The 15,528-nt window shown below is 56.2% G+C and overlaps 1 protein-coding gene across 1 annotated transcript in view; it reads right to left on the bottom strand.

Moving 5' to 3' along the window:
* Positions 1-692: 692 nt before the first annotated feature.
* Positions 693-15,528, bottom strand: part of PTK2 (protein tyrosine kinase 2) — a 179,194-nt gene continuing 164,358 nt past the window's right edge. Inside the window, exons 27-33 of the mRNA XM_023524973.1 lie at positions 10,024-10,087; positions 7,439-7,478; positions 7,056-7,162; positions 4,053-4,061; positions 2,929-3,084; positions 2,134-2,214; positions 693-1,879 (exon numbers count right to left, since the gene is read on the bottom strand). Of these exons, the coding sequence (XP_023380741.1) occupies positions 1,667-1,879; positions 2,134-2,214; positions 2,929-3,084; positions 4,053-4,061; positions 7,056-7,162; positions 7,439-7,478; positions 10,024-10,087 (670 nt within the window). The 3' untranslated portion in view covers positions 693-1,666. The remainder of the gene's footprint in view (positions 1,880-2,133; positions 2,215-2,928; positions 3,085-4,052; positions 4,062-7,055; positions 7,163-7,438; positions 7,479-10,023; positions 10,088-15,528) is intronic.

Genomic DNA, 15,528 nt, shown 5'->3' with positions numbered 1-15,528 from the left:
GAGGAGAGTGCCTGGCGAAACTCCACGGCCGAGCCCTGCGTCACACACGCAGAGCTTCGCCACAGGCACCCGACTGTTCCTGTTAATCCTCCCAGTCGCCTTCGTGGTGACGAGGACGCAGACTCGGAGACCGGAGGACGCCAAAGCATGAGAGACACCCGGAGGGATGACACCCCCTTGACCTATTTCGGGTCAAGTAAATGTCACAACTACAGCAGGAAAAAACACGTATTCCCCAGGGCACATCCCGCCCCTCAGCCTGGGAGGCCCTGCACCCAGCCTGCTCCCTCCGAGTCCCCGTGCTGTGGCCCTGGCTCCATCTGCTCCACAGCACAGCTCAGATTCCAGCGGGACTGGACGCTCGCCGCTGACAGTCCCCGTTACGAGTGAACTCTGTGGGAGCCGCTGGCCCGGAACGAAACGACAGGGACAGGGCTGCCAAGGGCACTCCTTCACAGGTGGCACTGCTCCCGTTCGCACCTCCACCTTTACTGAGGAGGACGATGGACAGGGTGACTCGCCCTGGGCCGCCCTTCTGTGGCGACTCCCCTGACCTGCCCAGAAGGCAAAGGAGGAAAGAAACTGATGATTACTGAGAGCTCCCTGTATGTTATTCCCTCTGACAAGCCGCCTGAAAAATTTTAAATCGTTTGAAGGAAGAAAAGCAACAGAAAGAACGTTACACCGAGACCTTAATGGTGACACCTTTTTAATAGGTCAAAGTAACTGTACAGTTCATTATATTCTTCCTGAGAATAATTTATATCCCCCGACAAACTACAGGGAGGGTACAGTCTCAAAATCATGGAACAGAATGATGGCGTCACGGACAGCAGAAGAAAACCAAATCTGTTTCGCTTAACTCTCTCCTGGGAAGAAAGACACGACGAAGGGTTAGTTAACTCCAGTGGCTGTAAAATAGTCAACATGGCTTTAATCTTTCTTTATAAATTATACAAAAATGGAAAACGGATGGTTCCAGAACCTCTTCTCGCTGCAGGGGGGAGGTGCTCTGGTCCGAAGCATTTCTGCTTCCAAGAACATCGCTACAAAAACTGGCACATTATTCTGGTGGAAAAAGACAAATGTTTTTCAGAGTGTTCTACAGCTAGTTTCCAACCAAATGTTTCACACGTCCACGTGAAAGTAAAAGGCGGGAAAGACGAAAGGGTCGTAGGTCTTTTTCTGAAATGACTCAAGTCTTCAAAATATAGCTTTTATATTCTCTCTCTGTAAAGTGGTATTAGCATATTGCAACTGAAGAGTGTTCTAACAACGAGACCCCGGTCTGGGGAACGTTCTGGTCGGCTTCCCCTCCGCCCTGTCTCCTTCCAACGTGCAGCTCGGCGAGTCCAGGAGCCAACGCGTGCCGGCCTTGGCCTCACCGGGGACACAGCCTCACGCGCACGCAAGCTCTGCTTCATGAATCTTAAAAGCGTCCCACGTACAATTTTCATTCTTAGAAAAACGCCACATTTTCGATGCTGAACTTTTCTTAACACCGATTAAAAAAAAAAAAATGAGCCCAAATCAGAACGTGGTTAGACCTGTGCGAGAGATTTTCGACCCGCTGTCCGTCAGACGGCTGCGCTGTGGGTGCTGGCGACGGAGGACAGGCGGCGTCCTCGCTGCTGGTGGAGCTCGGGCGCACGGCCCTGGGCGCCGCTCAGTGCGGCCTCGTCTGCCCGCGCGGCTTCAGCCTGGCCTGGTCGATGACGTCCAGCAGGTTCTTGGCGTCGACGGCCAGTGCGTGGGCGGCGGTCAGCATCTGCTTCTTGTACTCCTGCTGGAGGCTGGTCACAACGCACTGCTGGGCCAGCTTCGTCTTGCTGATGACCTCCCCCAGGTCGGAGTTCAGCAGCTTCTGGGCCATCTCGATCTGGAGGGACGAGAGAGGGGTCAGGAGCCGCTCCCCACGAGCCTCCCAGGGGGATTACGCACCTCCCTTGGTGCCTCCACGAGAAACACGGTCCTTTTCGCCCTTAAACAAACCTTCCTTGCCACAGGCAGTAAAGTCAGCGTCGCCGCGGGCACCACAACCATCACCACCGTTAACCGGCTTCGGGACGCCCGCCCCGCCCCTGGGGTGCCCACCCGCACCGTCCTGCAGCAGGACGAGGGGCCGTGCCCTACCTCTCGGTGGGTGCTGGCCGGCAGGACGGGAATGGTCTCATCCACCGTGGCCAGCAGCGTCCGCAGGGCCAGGCCGACCTCCTAAGGGACGAGAGCACAGCGGGTGAGGCCGCGGCGCCCCACGCCCGCCCTGGCGCCCCTCCTTCCACTCACGCCAGCTCTCATCTCCTTCCTGCCACTGCAGAGAAAACTTCTATGCTCCCTTCCTCCGCCCTGAGCCTGATCTCAGGTATGGGGTCATCTTCCCGCCCAGATCCAGATCTGAGTGCTCATCACTCCACGAGTCCGGGGAGCGGGGGGAGGGACAGAGGCTGGCGGATCGAGCGCGCTCCGGGGGTTCGGGGCGGCGCCCGGTCCTCCCCCCTTCTCTCCCGGCGCTTCCCGGCTCAGAAGGGCCCACACGCTGCTGCAGGCGCGGGGACCACGGCACCTGCCCTCAGGGCGCCCGCCGAGTCTGCTCTGCCCCAGCAAAGGGTCTGCCCACCGCCAGCGCCCAGCCCTCCGCGGGACTCGCCGGCACGTTCTTCAACTTGACACGAATGGCAATTTTGCCGCCTGCTTTTCTCGCTCAAGGCTGTGTGTGTGAACAGTAAGCAGTAAAGCCCGTGCCGCTGAGGACATGCCCACCCCAGAGCCGGGCAGGGACAGGAACTCGTGTGACTGCGGCAGTGACTGCAGGAGGTCACTGTGCTGCCCTCGCACGGACCCGCTGAAGCGCCAGGCCTGACCGCAGGGCCCCATGGCCTCCCCGCGGCACGGGACGTGGTCTGCCGGCGCACGGCGCGGGCGGCTTACCTTCACCATGGGCACGTACTCCTCTGGCGGGGCTGGCTGGATCTTGCTGGACATCTCGATGACGGCCTTCACCAGGCCCGTCACGTTCTCGTATACCCTGTCGTTGGAGCGGTCCAGGTTGGCAGTGGGAGGGGGGCTGATTTCCTGGGGCTGAAGCTGCCAACACAGAAGCTGGTTACCGTCCCGCTCTGCAGGGGTGGCGTGTCACCACGACCAGGCCAGAAAGCTCCTCAGAGGAGACAGAGGCAGACCACGCCACCGACTGTCTGCTCGGGGCACAGTTCACTTTGAGGATGACAGTGAACTGGTCGAATGAGTGACAAGTAAATGGGGCAATCACTTTCCCTAATTTTGAGCTCGGTTAAAGGAAATGAGTTGGAATCACACAATTTTATGGAAAAGCCCCAGATTCTCTCAGAGAAGTGATTCGACACCCCCAGAATCATTCGTCAGAAGAGAAAGACACCGTACGCGTTACAGCTCGCTGAGGATTCGAGAGAGAGCTAAGAGGCCAGGCGTCCAGTCCACGTGAAGAGCCTGAGAACATCCGCCTGCTCTGAGTCTGCGGGAAGCACTACGTGGCCCACGCGAAGCTGCGGGGGCACCAGCAAAGCCCGCGGCGCCCCCTAACGGGGCGGCCTCAGCCATCTGCACGAAGGGACGTGGGGACACGGCTCCCCCGAGCCTGGGCACGGTGACATCGCCAGGTGTTACCCAAGGCAGACGGGGAGCTAAGCTCTGCAAGGGCTTCTGGGAAATCTCACGGTATTTAAACGTTTGAACCAGGCCCGGGATGGCCTGTGTGTGTTTCCAGAAGCCAGAGGACAGTAGCGTGCCCTGCGTGCAGGAATCTGCTGCCGGGGCTCAGTCTGAAACGCTAGGCGCCCGCTTCTGAGCTCTCAGGCCGCCTTGGTCCAAGGAGACCGGAACCTGGGAGCTCCAAGTCTAGGCACGAGACAGAAAAGGACACTGCAGAGATGTCCCCACCCCACTCCTGGCAACTAGGAAGGTGGTTCTGGTGTGAGCCGAGCAGGAGCACCCTCCCCCGGCCCCGGGTTCAGGTCGCCACATGCAGTGCTGGGTGTGACGCAGAGGGGAGCAGACACACAGACACAGGTGCTTACCCTCCACGGCTATTGTCGCACGGAAGGTGAGGGAAGGTTAAAGAAATTACCAGAGAAAAGGAAAAAAGAAAAACAATATTAATGAAGGCAGCAGACACCCCCCCATAAAAACACACAAGCAGAGCAGAAAGGAGCGAGCACACGCCTGCAGCTCTCAGCTCGCTGGCTGTCGGCGCAGAGCCGCCTGGCCCTGTGCCCCGGACGCCGCACGTCGGCAGGGGGCTGTCATGCACCAGGCCCGCTTCGCGAATCAACGAGGAAAACGACATGCAAAGCCCGACAGTGACAGTCCGGCCAGCCGTGCAAGGATCAAAAGAACTAGGGGTCTTTGAAAGGGAAGGAGTACAGACACTGGTCATCACTGTGCACTGCCCCTTGGACCGCAGTGGGAAAAACCGTACCCCCCTCGGTCCCCTCGGGACTGGGCCTCACTGTCTGGCCATCCTGCCGTAAGAGATCCCTGGCTTCAGCTGTGTTTATGAAAACGAGCTTATTTTAAAAACAATAACAAAACTTAAACAAAAATCCTTCTTTTGAACCAATTCTTCTGGCTAGCTCCTTTACTTTAAATTTAGAGGTTTTGTTTATCTCCACAGCTTACACTCAGGCCAACCTACTCTCACTGAAAGGCAAAGTTGATTCGGGGTAATGGGCGCTCTTGACCTTTCCCACGGTGGTCTGGGAAAAGTACAGCGTTTGGGATACGAGCTGGGCAGAACCTTAAACGTCAGGGTCCAACCCGCACAGCCCGCTGTCCGTGAGCACTCGCCAGACGGAGGTTGGCTATGACTGCGTGTTTCACCCTCCCCAGCGAGGGTCCCAGCGTGTCTCGTTTAATGCGGCCCACGCACCCTCGGGCTGGACCAGGGCCGCGGCCCGGCTCCCTGGAGAGCCGTGGGCAGAGCCCACCACGGCCTGCGACGGTTCTCGTGGGTGGGAGGCGGGGCGCTTTGTTCTGACTGTTCTACCCCGTTTAGAACTTCCGTTCTTTATCTTTCACATTTCCCCTTTGCTCAGCTCCTGCCCCGGCACTGTCACAGGGCTTCCAGGGCCCTTCCACGGTGACGCCCCAAAGCGAAAGCTTTGTTTAGAGAGACATCGGTTACTGGTTTCCTCTTTTCTAGAGCTTGACGATTTGGAGACCCCCAAGTTGGGAGACCAGCACCTGCACAGATGTGGCCGGTTCTGACCAGCTGGGTGGGTGCCTGATGATGCGGACAGTTCAGAACCGAAATGGTTCCTGACACTGGTTCCTGGCTGATGGGTCTCCGGATGAATTACTTTAGTTACAGCCAGCTACAGGTAAGCATTTCTGTACCAAAACAGTGGTGTTTTCTAAGGCTTTGATAACCTCTATCAAACAGATAATCAAGGAACAGAGACATATACCTCACACTAATTAAAAATCTTTACTTAACATAATTAAGCAAGCATCCTAATTCCACTAAGATTTCTACTCGCTTAACACCCTAAAGTAAGGGTACCTCCCAGTTGCATTTATTCACATGTTAATCCCCCTGTGAAAATGAACATGTGTCAGCATTCTAAGCCGGTATCTGATCTACTTCTAAAGTTTTTTTGTTGTAATACAAGCCATTTTGAAAGTCTGCTCATGTGGCTTATAAAAAACAAAAACAGTTTGTTAATCAAATTTCTCCTCTCCTTTATGTCGAGAAGTCACATTAGGAAGGGCTGTGTCCCCCTTCGCTCCTCCCCAGTGACCCCCCCAGTCTGATGGCAGTTGCTGGGAGGTGTCCTGGGGCCTGGAGACTCTGGGTGGTGCTCCAGAGCCAGCACTGACTGCGACAACTCGCCGGCAGACACTGTGGGAGCTGGCCTCTGGCAGGGCCACCTCCGGCTCAGTGGTCCTGGCGCTATGCCAGCAGGTGGCAAGCTGGTCTGAGCTGGTGCCAGCCTGCTCCCTCCCTGGTCACTGCCCTCTGGGCTGCCGGCTGACGTGTACCGTGTCTGGAGGGGACACTTCTGTTCCCCGGCACTACTTCTCCGACTCCTGGAGATGGCAAAACACCTTCTACCCAGGAACTGCTCGTTGGCTCTGGCGAGGGGGCCGTGGACAGCCAGGGCCACGCCAAATGTGAGCTCAGCTGTGGGGAGGACATAACCTTGAACACACCCTTAACCTCTGCGAACCTTGGCCGTCTCGTGTGAAGACTGGAAAAAGAACATGACTAGTGCCGTGAGGATTGCGGACACACGGGGTGGGCTGGCGTGGGGTGGGCTGGCGCGGGGCGGGCCGGCGCGGCGCGGGGCCCGGCGGTTCAAGTGAATCTGAGTCCACCTTAACCGAAGCCACAGCTACTGGACTCTAAGGTGACACCCAGAATGAGATGCAATTTCTTTCTGTACCACTAAGAAAAAAACGCTGCCGATTAAACCGACACACCATCCTGATTTGGGAGATATTAAAACATGAAAAAAAAAGGTATCAGAACTGAGAAGGAGCAAACTTGAGAAGTGACAGGTCTCTAAGGGAAAGCAGAGGCCCCTCCTCCGTGGGGCAGGACTGCCACAGCCACTGCACCCGTGAGCCCTCTGCGGGCTTGGCGGGGCCTGGAGGAGCCCGTGCCCGGGGCGGCTCCACGCGGCTCTCGGGGCCCGGCCTGACGCTGGCCAGCTTCCCACTCGGCCCCGGGCCAGCCTGACCACAGCGCGCCTCGTACCCCGGTCCAGTGAACCTTAACACCAGAAGCCACCCTGTACTTCAGCCTAAAGCCACACTCTGCCTGGTGAGAGGAAAGCCAGGACCTGTCCCGACCCAGGCCCCGGGACCTAGCACGTGAGACAAAAACGGGGAAGAGTTTCCCAGTAAAGCTCGTGCCCGACTGGGAGGGGCGGGAAGGAGGCGGAGCTGCCTCCCGGAGACCCCCGCTCCCCACAATCCCGCCCCGCCTTCAGCACCACCTCCACCTCGGGTCACAGGGCCATCGACCAAGAGCAAAAGGACTCCACGGAGCCCCGAGCAGGGTGAGCTCTGCCGCTCACCTTGACGCCCTCGTTGTAACTGTCCCCAGGGCTGCTGAGGCTGGCGAGGCTGCCCAGGTGGCCAGGGGCTCCAGGGCGTGGTGGCTTCTTTGGCGGAGCTGCAGGATCTGGCAAAGGGAACAGGGGTCACTCAGTGAGCGCCTCCAGAGTGGGAAATGGCTCCCAAATAAGGGCGAACCCCACTGCCAGCGCGGACGCCCCCGCGTGACACGCAGCAGCCCACGCTCCGCACGCCTCGCACGCTCGCCGCGCTTGTAGAGGGAAACGTGTTAAAAGTCACAAGGCCGTCCAAAGCCGAGGGACGGACACAGGTAATGCCCACGCTGCCCCCCCCACCCCCCGTCACACCGACTTCCTGACACGCGAGTCCTCTCTGCGTTTACCTGGCTTCCCCACGGGCTGGTAGATGTGCTGGTTTCCAGTCTGTAGAGAGAAAAAAGGTCCGTTAAGGTGCCAGGTGCACACAGGGCCAGGGCCAGGGCCAGGGCCAGGGCCAGGGCCAGGGCCAGGGCCGCGCCCGCCCCACCCTTCCCTCAATCCGTCTCCTTGAACCTGTGCCGAACGCTGGGCTCGAAGGCCAGCAGGGGGGAGGGGGCAGCTTTCACGTCTCAGCTGGGGTGGGACGTTAGACCAGTGAGCAAATAATGCCACAGGGCATGACACAAGGCTGTGACAGAGGTGCATGCGGCACTCCAGGAACACGACGTGGCAGTCACGACCAATTTAAAATCTTCTTAGAAAAAGTGACATCCATGGATGCCTCCCGCTGCCCCCGCAGGAAGCTCCCTCCCGCCGCCGAGCCACGCTCGTCAGTCACAGGAAGGGGTGCAGTGGCAAACGAGGACGAAGCTCTGCAAACAGGCACGGTCAGCTGGCCGTGCCGTGCAGACTGAGCCAGGCCACACACCCTGCACGTTCAAAAAGGTTTAAAACACAAAAAAGAACTTTCTGGTTGATACGCAGGTGATAGGAAAGTTCAAATAACTCGAAAATCCTATCCTCAGAACATTCTGGATTAATGCAACAAGAACACAAAGCAGGCACTGTGCGGGGCAGTCGCACAGGTCTGCTCCGGCAGGGTGGGCACAAAGCCCGCTCTCAGGGGCCTGATGGGACTGTGTGGCGTCAGCCGTGCTCTGGCTCAGCCGTTGGCCCCGGGGGACTCGCTCAGCTGTCTGGGACTTTGGTTTCCCACGATTACACTGAGGCTGATGACATTCACCTAATACGAGGTTGTGTCACAAGACAAACATGCTGTCGACCTGTGCACCAGTTTGAAAATCCAAGTAGTTTTTACTTTTTACGCAAACTGATGGGATCGATTTCCACTAGCCAGTTCGTAGTGTTTCTGAGCAATAATTTATACTGCTTTCAGACAAACAGTTCTCCCGGAAACCGTGGCACGTTTTCAAAAGCGTTAATTGGAATGCTTCAGACATCAGCCAAACCAAACAGATATCTTTAGCAAAAGACAGAAGAGAAAAAACCAGATGTGATCACAGTGCGTCCCAACCCCCAGGAAGGGGGCAGCCGCGGCCTAAACCTAAACCGCGGCCTAAACCGGTCGTGAGGAGCCTGCTGAGCCGGGCTGGCCATCTGCCGGCGTGTGTGAGGGCGCTGTCTGGCTCTATGACGGGTGGCTTTGGGCACGTTCTCCTCAACGAGCCTCAGTTTACTCATTTGTGGAGCACGCACGGCCACGGCCTTGACAAGAATGCTGAGGACTCGGCGAGGGGACACGAGCAAAGCACCCAGCACAGCGCCCGTCAGCACAAAGTGCCCGACTGTCGCCCGGGCCGGGTGGGCAGCAACGGCCGAGACACGCACGTCATGCTTTATTCAGAGACATGAAGTGTCTCTGAATAACCCTCCTGTGTCCACGTATAATTCACGGGTTTGGTCATTCATTCTACGTATTTTCTGGGTGTCGTCTACGTGCCACACACTGAAACACACAGATTTTTCCTTTTCTAATAAAATTTCCTAATGGTAATGTTCTGAATGGCTGGCCCGTGAGCAGGGTTAATTTTCATGCAGATTGTCACTCTTTCTCCTTTACATTTAGGACAGGCTGCTCGTCACGTGTTACTCTTCTTTTCGGTGTAAGGAAGGAGGTGTGCGTGATGCTCGGTGGCAGACAATGTCACCTCGTGCTCGTGAACCGCGGGTGCCCGCCGCACCAGCTCCGGTCGCAAACCCCAGCGCTTCCTATGCTGGCTGAGCCCAACCTCGGGGCCAGCCGGTCGTTAGTCGAATTGGGGAGCTCCAGGTGGGGTCCCCTTGTGCGGCACATTGTGGGGCTGGGTGACGATGCCGTCTCAGGTAAGGTGCACGTGTGCAGGCCTGTCCAAAGTGAGCTAATGCTTTAAATCTGCTTTTCTGGGGTGGAGATTGAGCTCCATCAATCTGCTACCCATCAGGAACAGGTTTCCCTTTTTCACAGAAACTTTTTTAGGTGTTTGAAGAAACTTGCATTTATTTTAACCAGGCATCTGCTGACGGAAATGCTAACAATTTTAACGACGTCCCCCAAAGCCCAGGGAATAGTTCCGGCAGGTCTCTAGGGCACTTGGGATGATCATAAGCTGGCGCTTGGGAGAGAACACCAGGCATCTCCTCTCACGACACCCAGAAGAAAAACTCTTGCTTAAGTAAGTTTCCTGTGACTGCGGAAACTTTTATAACCCCGGAGATAGAATGTGAAAATTTAGCACGAGTATCAACAGTTAACACGTGGACATCCTTCCTGAGGGCGCAGAGGTCCGCTTACGGTGGAGAAGACCGTGTTCGTGATGGGGCAGAAAACGGTGTCTGAGTAAGAAGGCTGGGCTGTGTGTCGCATGTTCACAATCTAGGCTAAAGCGGGTGCTGCCTTTATACATGGCTGACTGTTTCATAGCACGTTATCGGTACATGCGCCATAACAACGAAGGTCCGAGTCCCGGGGAAGCCCCGGGCCGCTGCTTACCAGGCCCTGGAGCCCTCCGTCCTCCCTGTCGATGCTGCCTCGTGAGAGCCGCACGTCAGGCTTCTAAAGGGAAAACAAAGCCAGTTTCACTCTCGGTTTGAAGGTCACCGGCACATGCTGTACGCAGCCGCTTCCCTTCCTAACGCGAAGTCCTCCGAACAGGAAGAGCTGAAAGGTCCCCCGTTTCAGAAAAATTCTCAAAACGCAGTGATGACAAGCCTGGGCTGGCTGCCCTGGCAAAGCTCCCCCACTGGGCACACGCGCTTGCGCCAGGCGGTCCCCGCCACGCCGGGCACCCTGCATCTCGCCGCTCTTCCCAGTAGCAAAGCAAGTTTTCCTCTTCAGCGAGAGAACCCCCATCCCAGGACGAAAATGAGCAGGCACGATGCCAGCTTTCTGATGGAGTGAGACTGACATGTGCCTGGCTGTCATGCCAACGCGACGACGGTCCAATTACGAGTCCCCTCCCCGCCATGCATCCGGGGTACAGAAACCAGAGAAGTCTGTTCAATATAAACAGGAGCGTGCAGCTTCATTCATACCAGACGACACGAAGCAGGCCGCCAGCCGCCAGGCGGCCCCAGCCTGCCACAGCGCCACGCTCCCGGAGCACTGAATTCCATGCTGCCCATGCTGACCGCGCCGCCCACGCTGCCCACACTGACCACGCTGCCCACGCTGCCCACCCTGACCACGCTGCCCACATTGACCGCGCTGCCCGCGCTGCCCGCGCTGCCCACACTGACTGCGCTGCCCGCGCCGCCCATGCTGCCCACACACGCCGGCCGCTCGCCCCCCTCAGGGAGCGTCTCCCTTGTCCCCTGCGGCCCGCCGTCTCGCAGGGAGCCCTGTCCGGCAGGGCTCACGCAGGGACTACTTCCTCCCTCCCACAAAGCGCCCTGATGTCCCACGTGCCTGCACTCGCTGCGCCTAACCAGGGCCTGGCGCCCAGGACACGGTCGCAAGCACTTGTCAGGGGGAAGTGATGGAGAAATGAGCGTTTTTTTTCTCTCTCTCTCTCTAAAACATTTTTACAAAAATGAAACCATGTGCTATGTCTCATCACCTGCACAGAGCGTCGCGTAGTGGAAACAGGTAAGGATGTCACATGGCCACGGCACGGACGCCGCCATAACGAGGAAAGGGCAGAGGGCGGCCTGGGCCTTCAAGTGGGGCAGTACTGGTGCCCACTGCACAGCTTGTTGGTTAGGGTTAAATGAAGTGACATCGGCACAGTACTAAGTTACTGCCACATTGTGTCATGTAAAAGAAACAGTTCTGCCGTTTGTTGAACATTTGGGCCTTTTCAGAATTTCAACAGTGTCATTCAGAATAGCAACAGTAACACTGTCCGTATCGACAGGCTGCAGATAAACACTTTGGGTACAAATCTGACTAAAGCCCCGATTTCTAGGAATGGAATGCCTGAGTAGGAGCATCTGAACGTCCGAAAGTTCTGGGTACAGTGTCCACTGCCGAACTGCCCACAGCTGCCCGCTCTCGCCTCTGTCAGGAGCGCACGAGGCTCCTCTCTGTATCCTGGCTCCCCCGAGCTGTCATTTAAAACCCTCAGCCAACTCGGCAAACAAAATGCCGACGTCGTTGTGATCTGTCCTCCCCTTGTGCCAATTAGTGAACATTTCTTTCTTCTCATTGGACACGGAGCCCATGAGGACAGAGGCTATGGGCTGTCCCCTTCCCCACTGCACCCCGGCTACCTGGTATGACACAGGACAGGTGGGAGGAAATGAATGGCCTGCACGGCTTCCTGTGGACGGTCTCCAGCCCCTTGGACGAGGCGCCGCACCTCTGCAAACCTACCTCCCAACCCGAACGGTCCTTACAAAGATCACACAAGGGCTTGGCACGGCGACGTACACACAGGAGACGCTTAATAAACGTTTGCCGAGAGAATGCTTCAATCCAAATGCGAGGCGGAAGGGACAGTCACAGGTGAGGCCCTGACTCTCGGAGAGGCAGGACTGGCTGTCTGAGGCAACACGAGGTAGCCCGATCAGTCCACAGGTGTTCAGCGAGCACCTTCTGTGGGCCAGACGGGTCTTATTCACTGTACCCCAACAAAAGCAACTGAAGTTCACTGTCTGCTAACGGACTGAGGTGCTTGTTTCACGTACTCACGTGACTCGTCTATTTTTACTTCCATGGAAATCATACGAAAGGACTTACTTTTGTTTCTTTACGCACAGTGATCCCCTGTTATACTTTTCCAAAGCCAGCGTTTCCATTTGGGCCGAGAAAGGCCTACCCTCTGTGAAGGCCACTTGTGTTCGGAGGGGAAACATCAGAGCTTTTCCCTCGAAGCGCTGACGTCGCCCGCCCGGGTGAAAAGCGAGCACCAGGACCAGGCCTGCGGGAACCAGAGCCAGACGGCCCGTCAAACCGCGCGCTTCCGGAACTGTGTCTGCCCCTGCAGGAGGCCACACTCTCCTGTTCCCCTTTACAGGACACTGTCGCCCTGAAGACTGACAGCAAAGATAAAGTGAGGCCAGTGTATTTAAAAGCTTGTATGAATGGATCGCAGACCTAACGTTTGGGGATGAGTATTTTCCGTAGCAGGTACGTGTGTTCTTTTATTTTTCAATTTAGATGTGACTTTTATACAATAAAGTGTACAAATCTTAAGTGTAAAGCTCAACCTATTTACATATGCGTATGTACCTACCGAACCTCCCTGCCCCCATGAGGACACAGAGCAGACAGCCCAAGGCTCCTGCCTACCCTGGCCCAGCTGAGGCCTGCCACCCCCCACCCAGGGGACCACCGCCCTGACTCCCAGCCTGCACTTCACATGATGGAGGCGATCCTGTGCCTCCAGGCCAGGCATGTTCCACGAATGCGCTATCTGTAAGACAGGGCCCCGTGGCTGTGCCGCAGTAGCCTGTCCACTCTTACTGCAGGGCAGGACCCCGCTGCATGAATGTTCGCCCGTTCTGCCGTCGACGGGCACCACGCACAACGCCGCTACGACAGTCCTGCACAAGTGGCCTGCGCACGCCGTCCTGCTAAGCCGCAGGTGAGGGCTGCAGGCCCTGTTTTCGGTTCTGGGGACTCGGCACCCACAGATCAGCTTTGGTGTCGACTCGCACATCCTCTCACTCTAAGAACTTCAAACTAAGGTTTTCCACTCACAGCCCTTCCTCCCTGAACGACGCCACCCCGTCTCCAACGCCGGCACACGGCACGAGGAAGCAGCGCGGGAGGACGGGCCGGGCTCGGGGAACGGCGGCTCCAGCACTTCCTTCCTGTCTCGGAACACGAAGGCGGCTTTACCCAGACAGGACTTTGTCACTTTAACGTCAAAGCCCCGCCTTGAACCCAGTATCACATGGGAAATCTACTGTGCGCCCAGCAATGAAAGCGAGAAACAAAGTTACTCTGCCCCTAAGCAGCGCCCGGCAGGAAAGAAAGCTCTCGAAACAGCCTGCGGCCCGGCCGCCGCTGGCCGCCTTCACAGCAGCGGGCTTGAGGCCTGGAGCCGTCTCAGAAGGGACATGAGCTACGCTGGGGTCAGAGACGGGAGCAGACGCTCAAGGACAGGGGCTGCAGGTCACGGCTGCATCACCTCGGGCGGAGCCTGCTCCACCGAAAACGTGCCGACGGAGGGACATCCGCGCGGGCTCCCGGCTCAGCGAAGCACTCAGTGACAGGTCGAGCTGCTTCAATGACAGTGACCGCACGCAAGCACGTCGCCTTAAAAACAGAAGGCTTCAATACACAGCTGAGTCTGATCCATTAGACAAAGTCTGGGAAGTATTAGCAACAAAGCAACGGAAGCGAGAAGTCTTCTAAGAACACTATCTGCCACCAGCGGCAAGAGCGACCTCGCCAAGTGCGGCGTGCTGTGCTCCCGGGGATGAGCCCTGGGGGACGCCCTGTGCCACTTCGCTCGTGGGCTTTGAACGTCACTTGGAAGCTATGTGGAGTGACAGAAATGCTCTGCGTATGGGACACAGGTTACACGGACGTGCATAAATCAAAACTCGTCGACCTGTGCAGTCCATTCTATGTAAATTATCTCAGTTAAAAGAAAAAACTGCCCAGCCAGCAGAGTCAAGGGGTCTCGAGACTTTTGTTTAGAACAGTGACATCGCTCAGGAGACTGAGCTGTGCTTGGAGTCACCGTGGGCCTCATGCGGGAAGCTGACAACAGTCTTATGACTGCGTGATCACACACGCCACTCCCTCTGCCCAGAACGTACTTCGGGAGCCTGTTTGCCTGCAAATCCCTCCCCGTCTTTCAGCCTTGGCTCCAGCGTCATCCCGACCCCCCCGCCCCGGGCATTCGCACCACCCCGCCCCGGCTCGCTGCACGCTGGCCATCAGGGCATCGTCACGGCGGCAGCTCCCGCAACGCTCAGGGGCAAACCCTCTGACCAAACGTGACCGTACACGGGGCACCGGCATCTAAATATACGAACTCTAGTGCGGAGAATTTGTAACGTTTAGTTTTTAAAACACAAATCGGTGTGGGAAAATAGGCTGTCTAGACAAGAAGTTGAAATCGTAGGACAAGCTACATTCTGAGAACCGATTCGACATCCAAACTGATTCATTCAAATTAGCACAGCAAATAATAACCATTTTTTCAAAGCCTAGCTTCTTATCTCAAGACATGCTTTAATTTAATTAACTAATTTAGAATTCTGACAGTGTGAAACTTTTCCAAGAGGAAATCATTCACAACGTCCGTCAACGTTTCATGAACCTTATCGTAAATACACGTAGAGACGACGACGTTAAACTGTCTTCAGCATGATGTCTGGGACGTGCCAGAGGCAGATGGCAGAGAGGGTGGGACCAGACCCGGGGCGGGGCTGCTGGGTGGATACCGGCTCCGCTACACGCTAGCTGGGTGACGCGGGCCAAGTTCCTCATCTCCGAAATGAGAATGAGGGGTAGGTGCCCCTTCCTTTCTCCTCATTTCCAAAATCTAAAAAAGCACTGAAGACTAGTAAGGTTTGTTTTTTTACATTTGAAAAAAATTAGTTTCATGGCAACACCTGACTTGAATTGATGTGAGGTCTGTCTTTATATATGTTAATGTAAGTATTCGTTTTGCTGTAGAAATATTCGTGCTTTTAACTCTGGGATGCTATCGAAATACTACAAAGTGCATGGCATGTACATCATATTACTCTGACTTTCTGAAATAAAAAAATATTGAATTCCGAAGCACACAAAACCTGCAAGATTCAGACGAAGGATTTTGGACCTGTTTCTCACAGGGTGGCGGTGATGTAGGACAGTGATTGGCACGTAGTGAATACTGTGCATTATCTTAACTGTTAAACTGTGTGACAAGGGTGTGCGCTAAGTACGTGTGCACTAGTCCTATCTGGCAATTAACTGACTCTGGAGTGTGTGTGATGTCTGCAGGCCTTTAAAAAAAGTGAGAAAGAGCTCCCCCCTAACGTGATCTACTTCCAAGTTCACGGGCGTGCACCGGGCTGGCGGGCTCACAGAGGTCAGCCCCAGTACACCCCG

This window comes from Pteropus vampyrus, unplaced genomic scaffold, assembly GCF_000151845.1.
Source record: "Pteropus vampyrus isolate Shadow unplaced genomic scaffold, Pvam_2.0 Scaffold514, whole genome shotgun sequence".
Taxonomy (NCBI): domain Eukaryota; kingdom Metazoa; phylum Chordata; class Mammalia; order Chiroptera; family Pteropodidae; genus Pteropus; species Pteropus vampyrus.
This window is presented reverse-complemented; position numbering and strand designations above follow the sequence as displayed.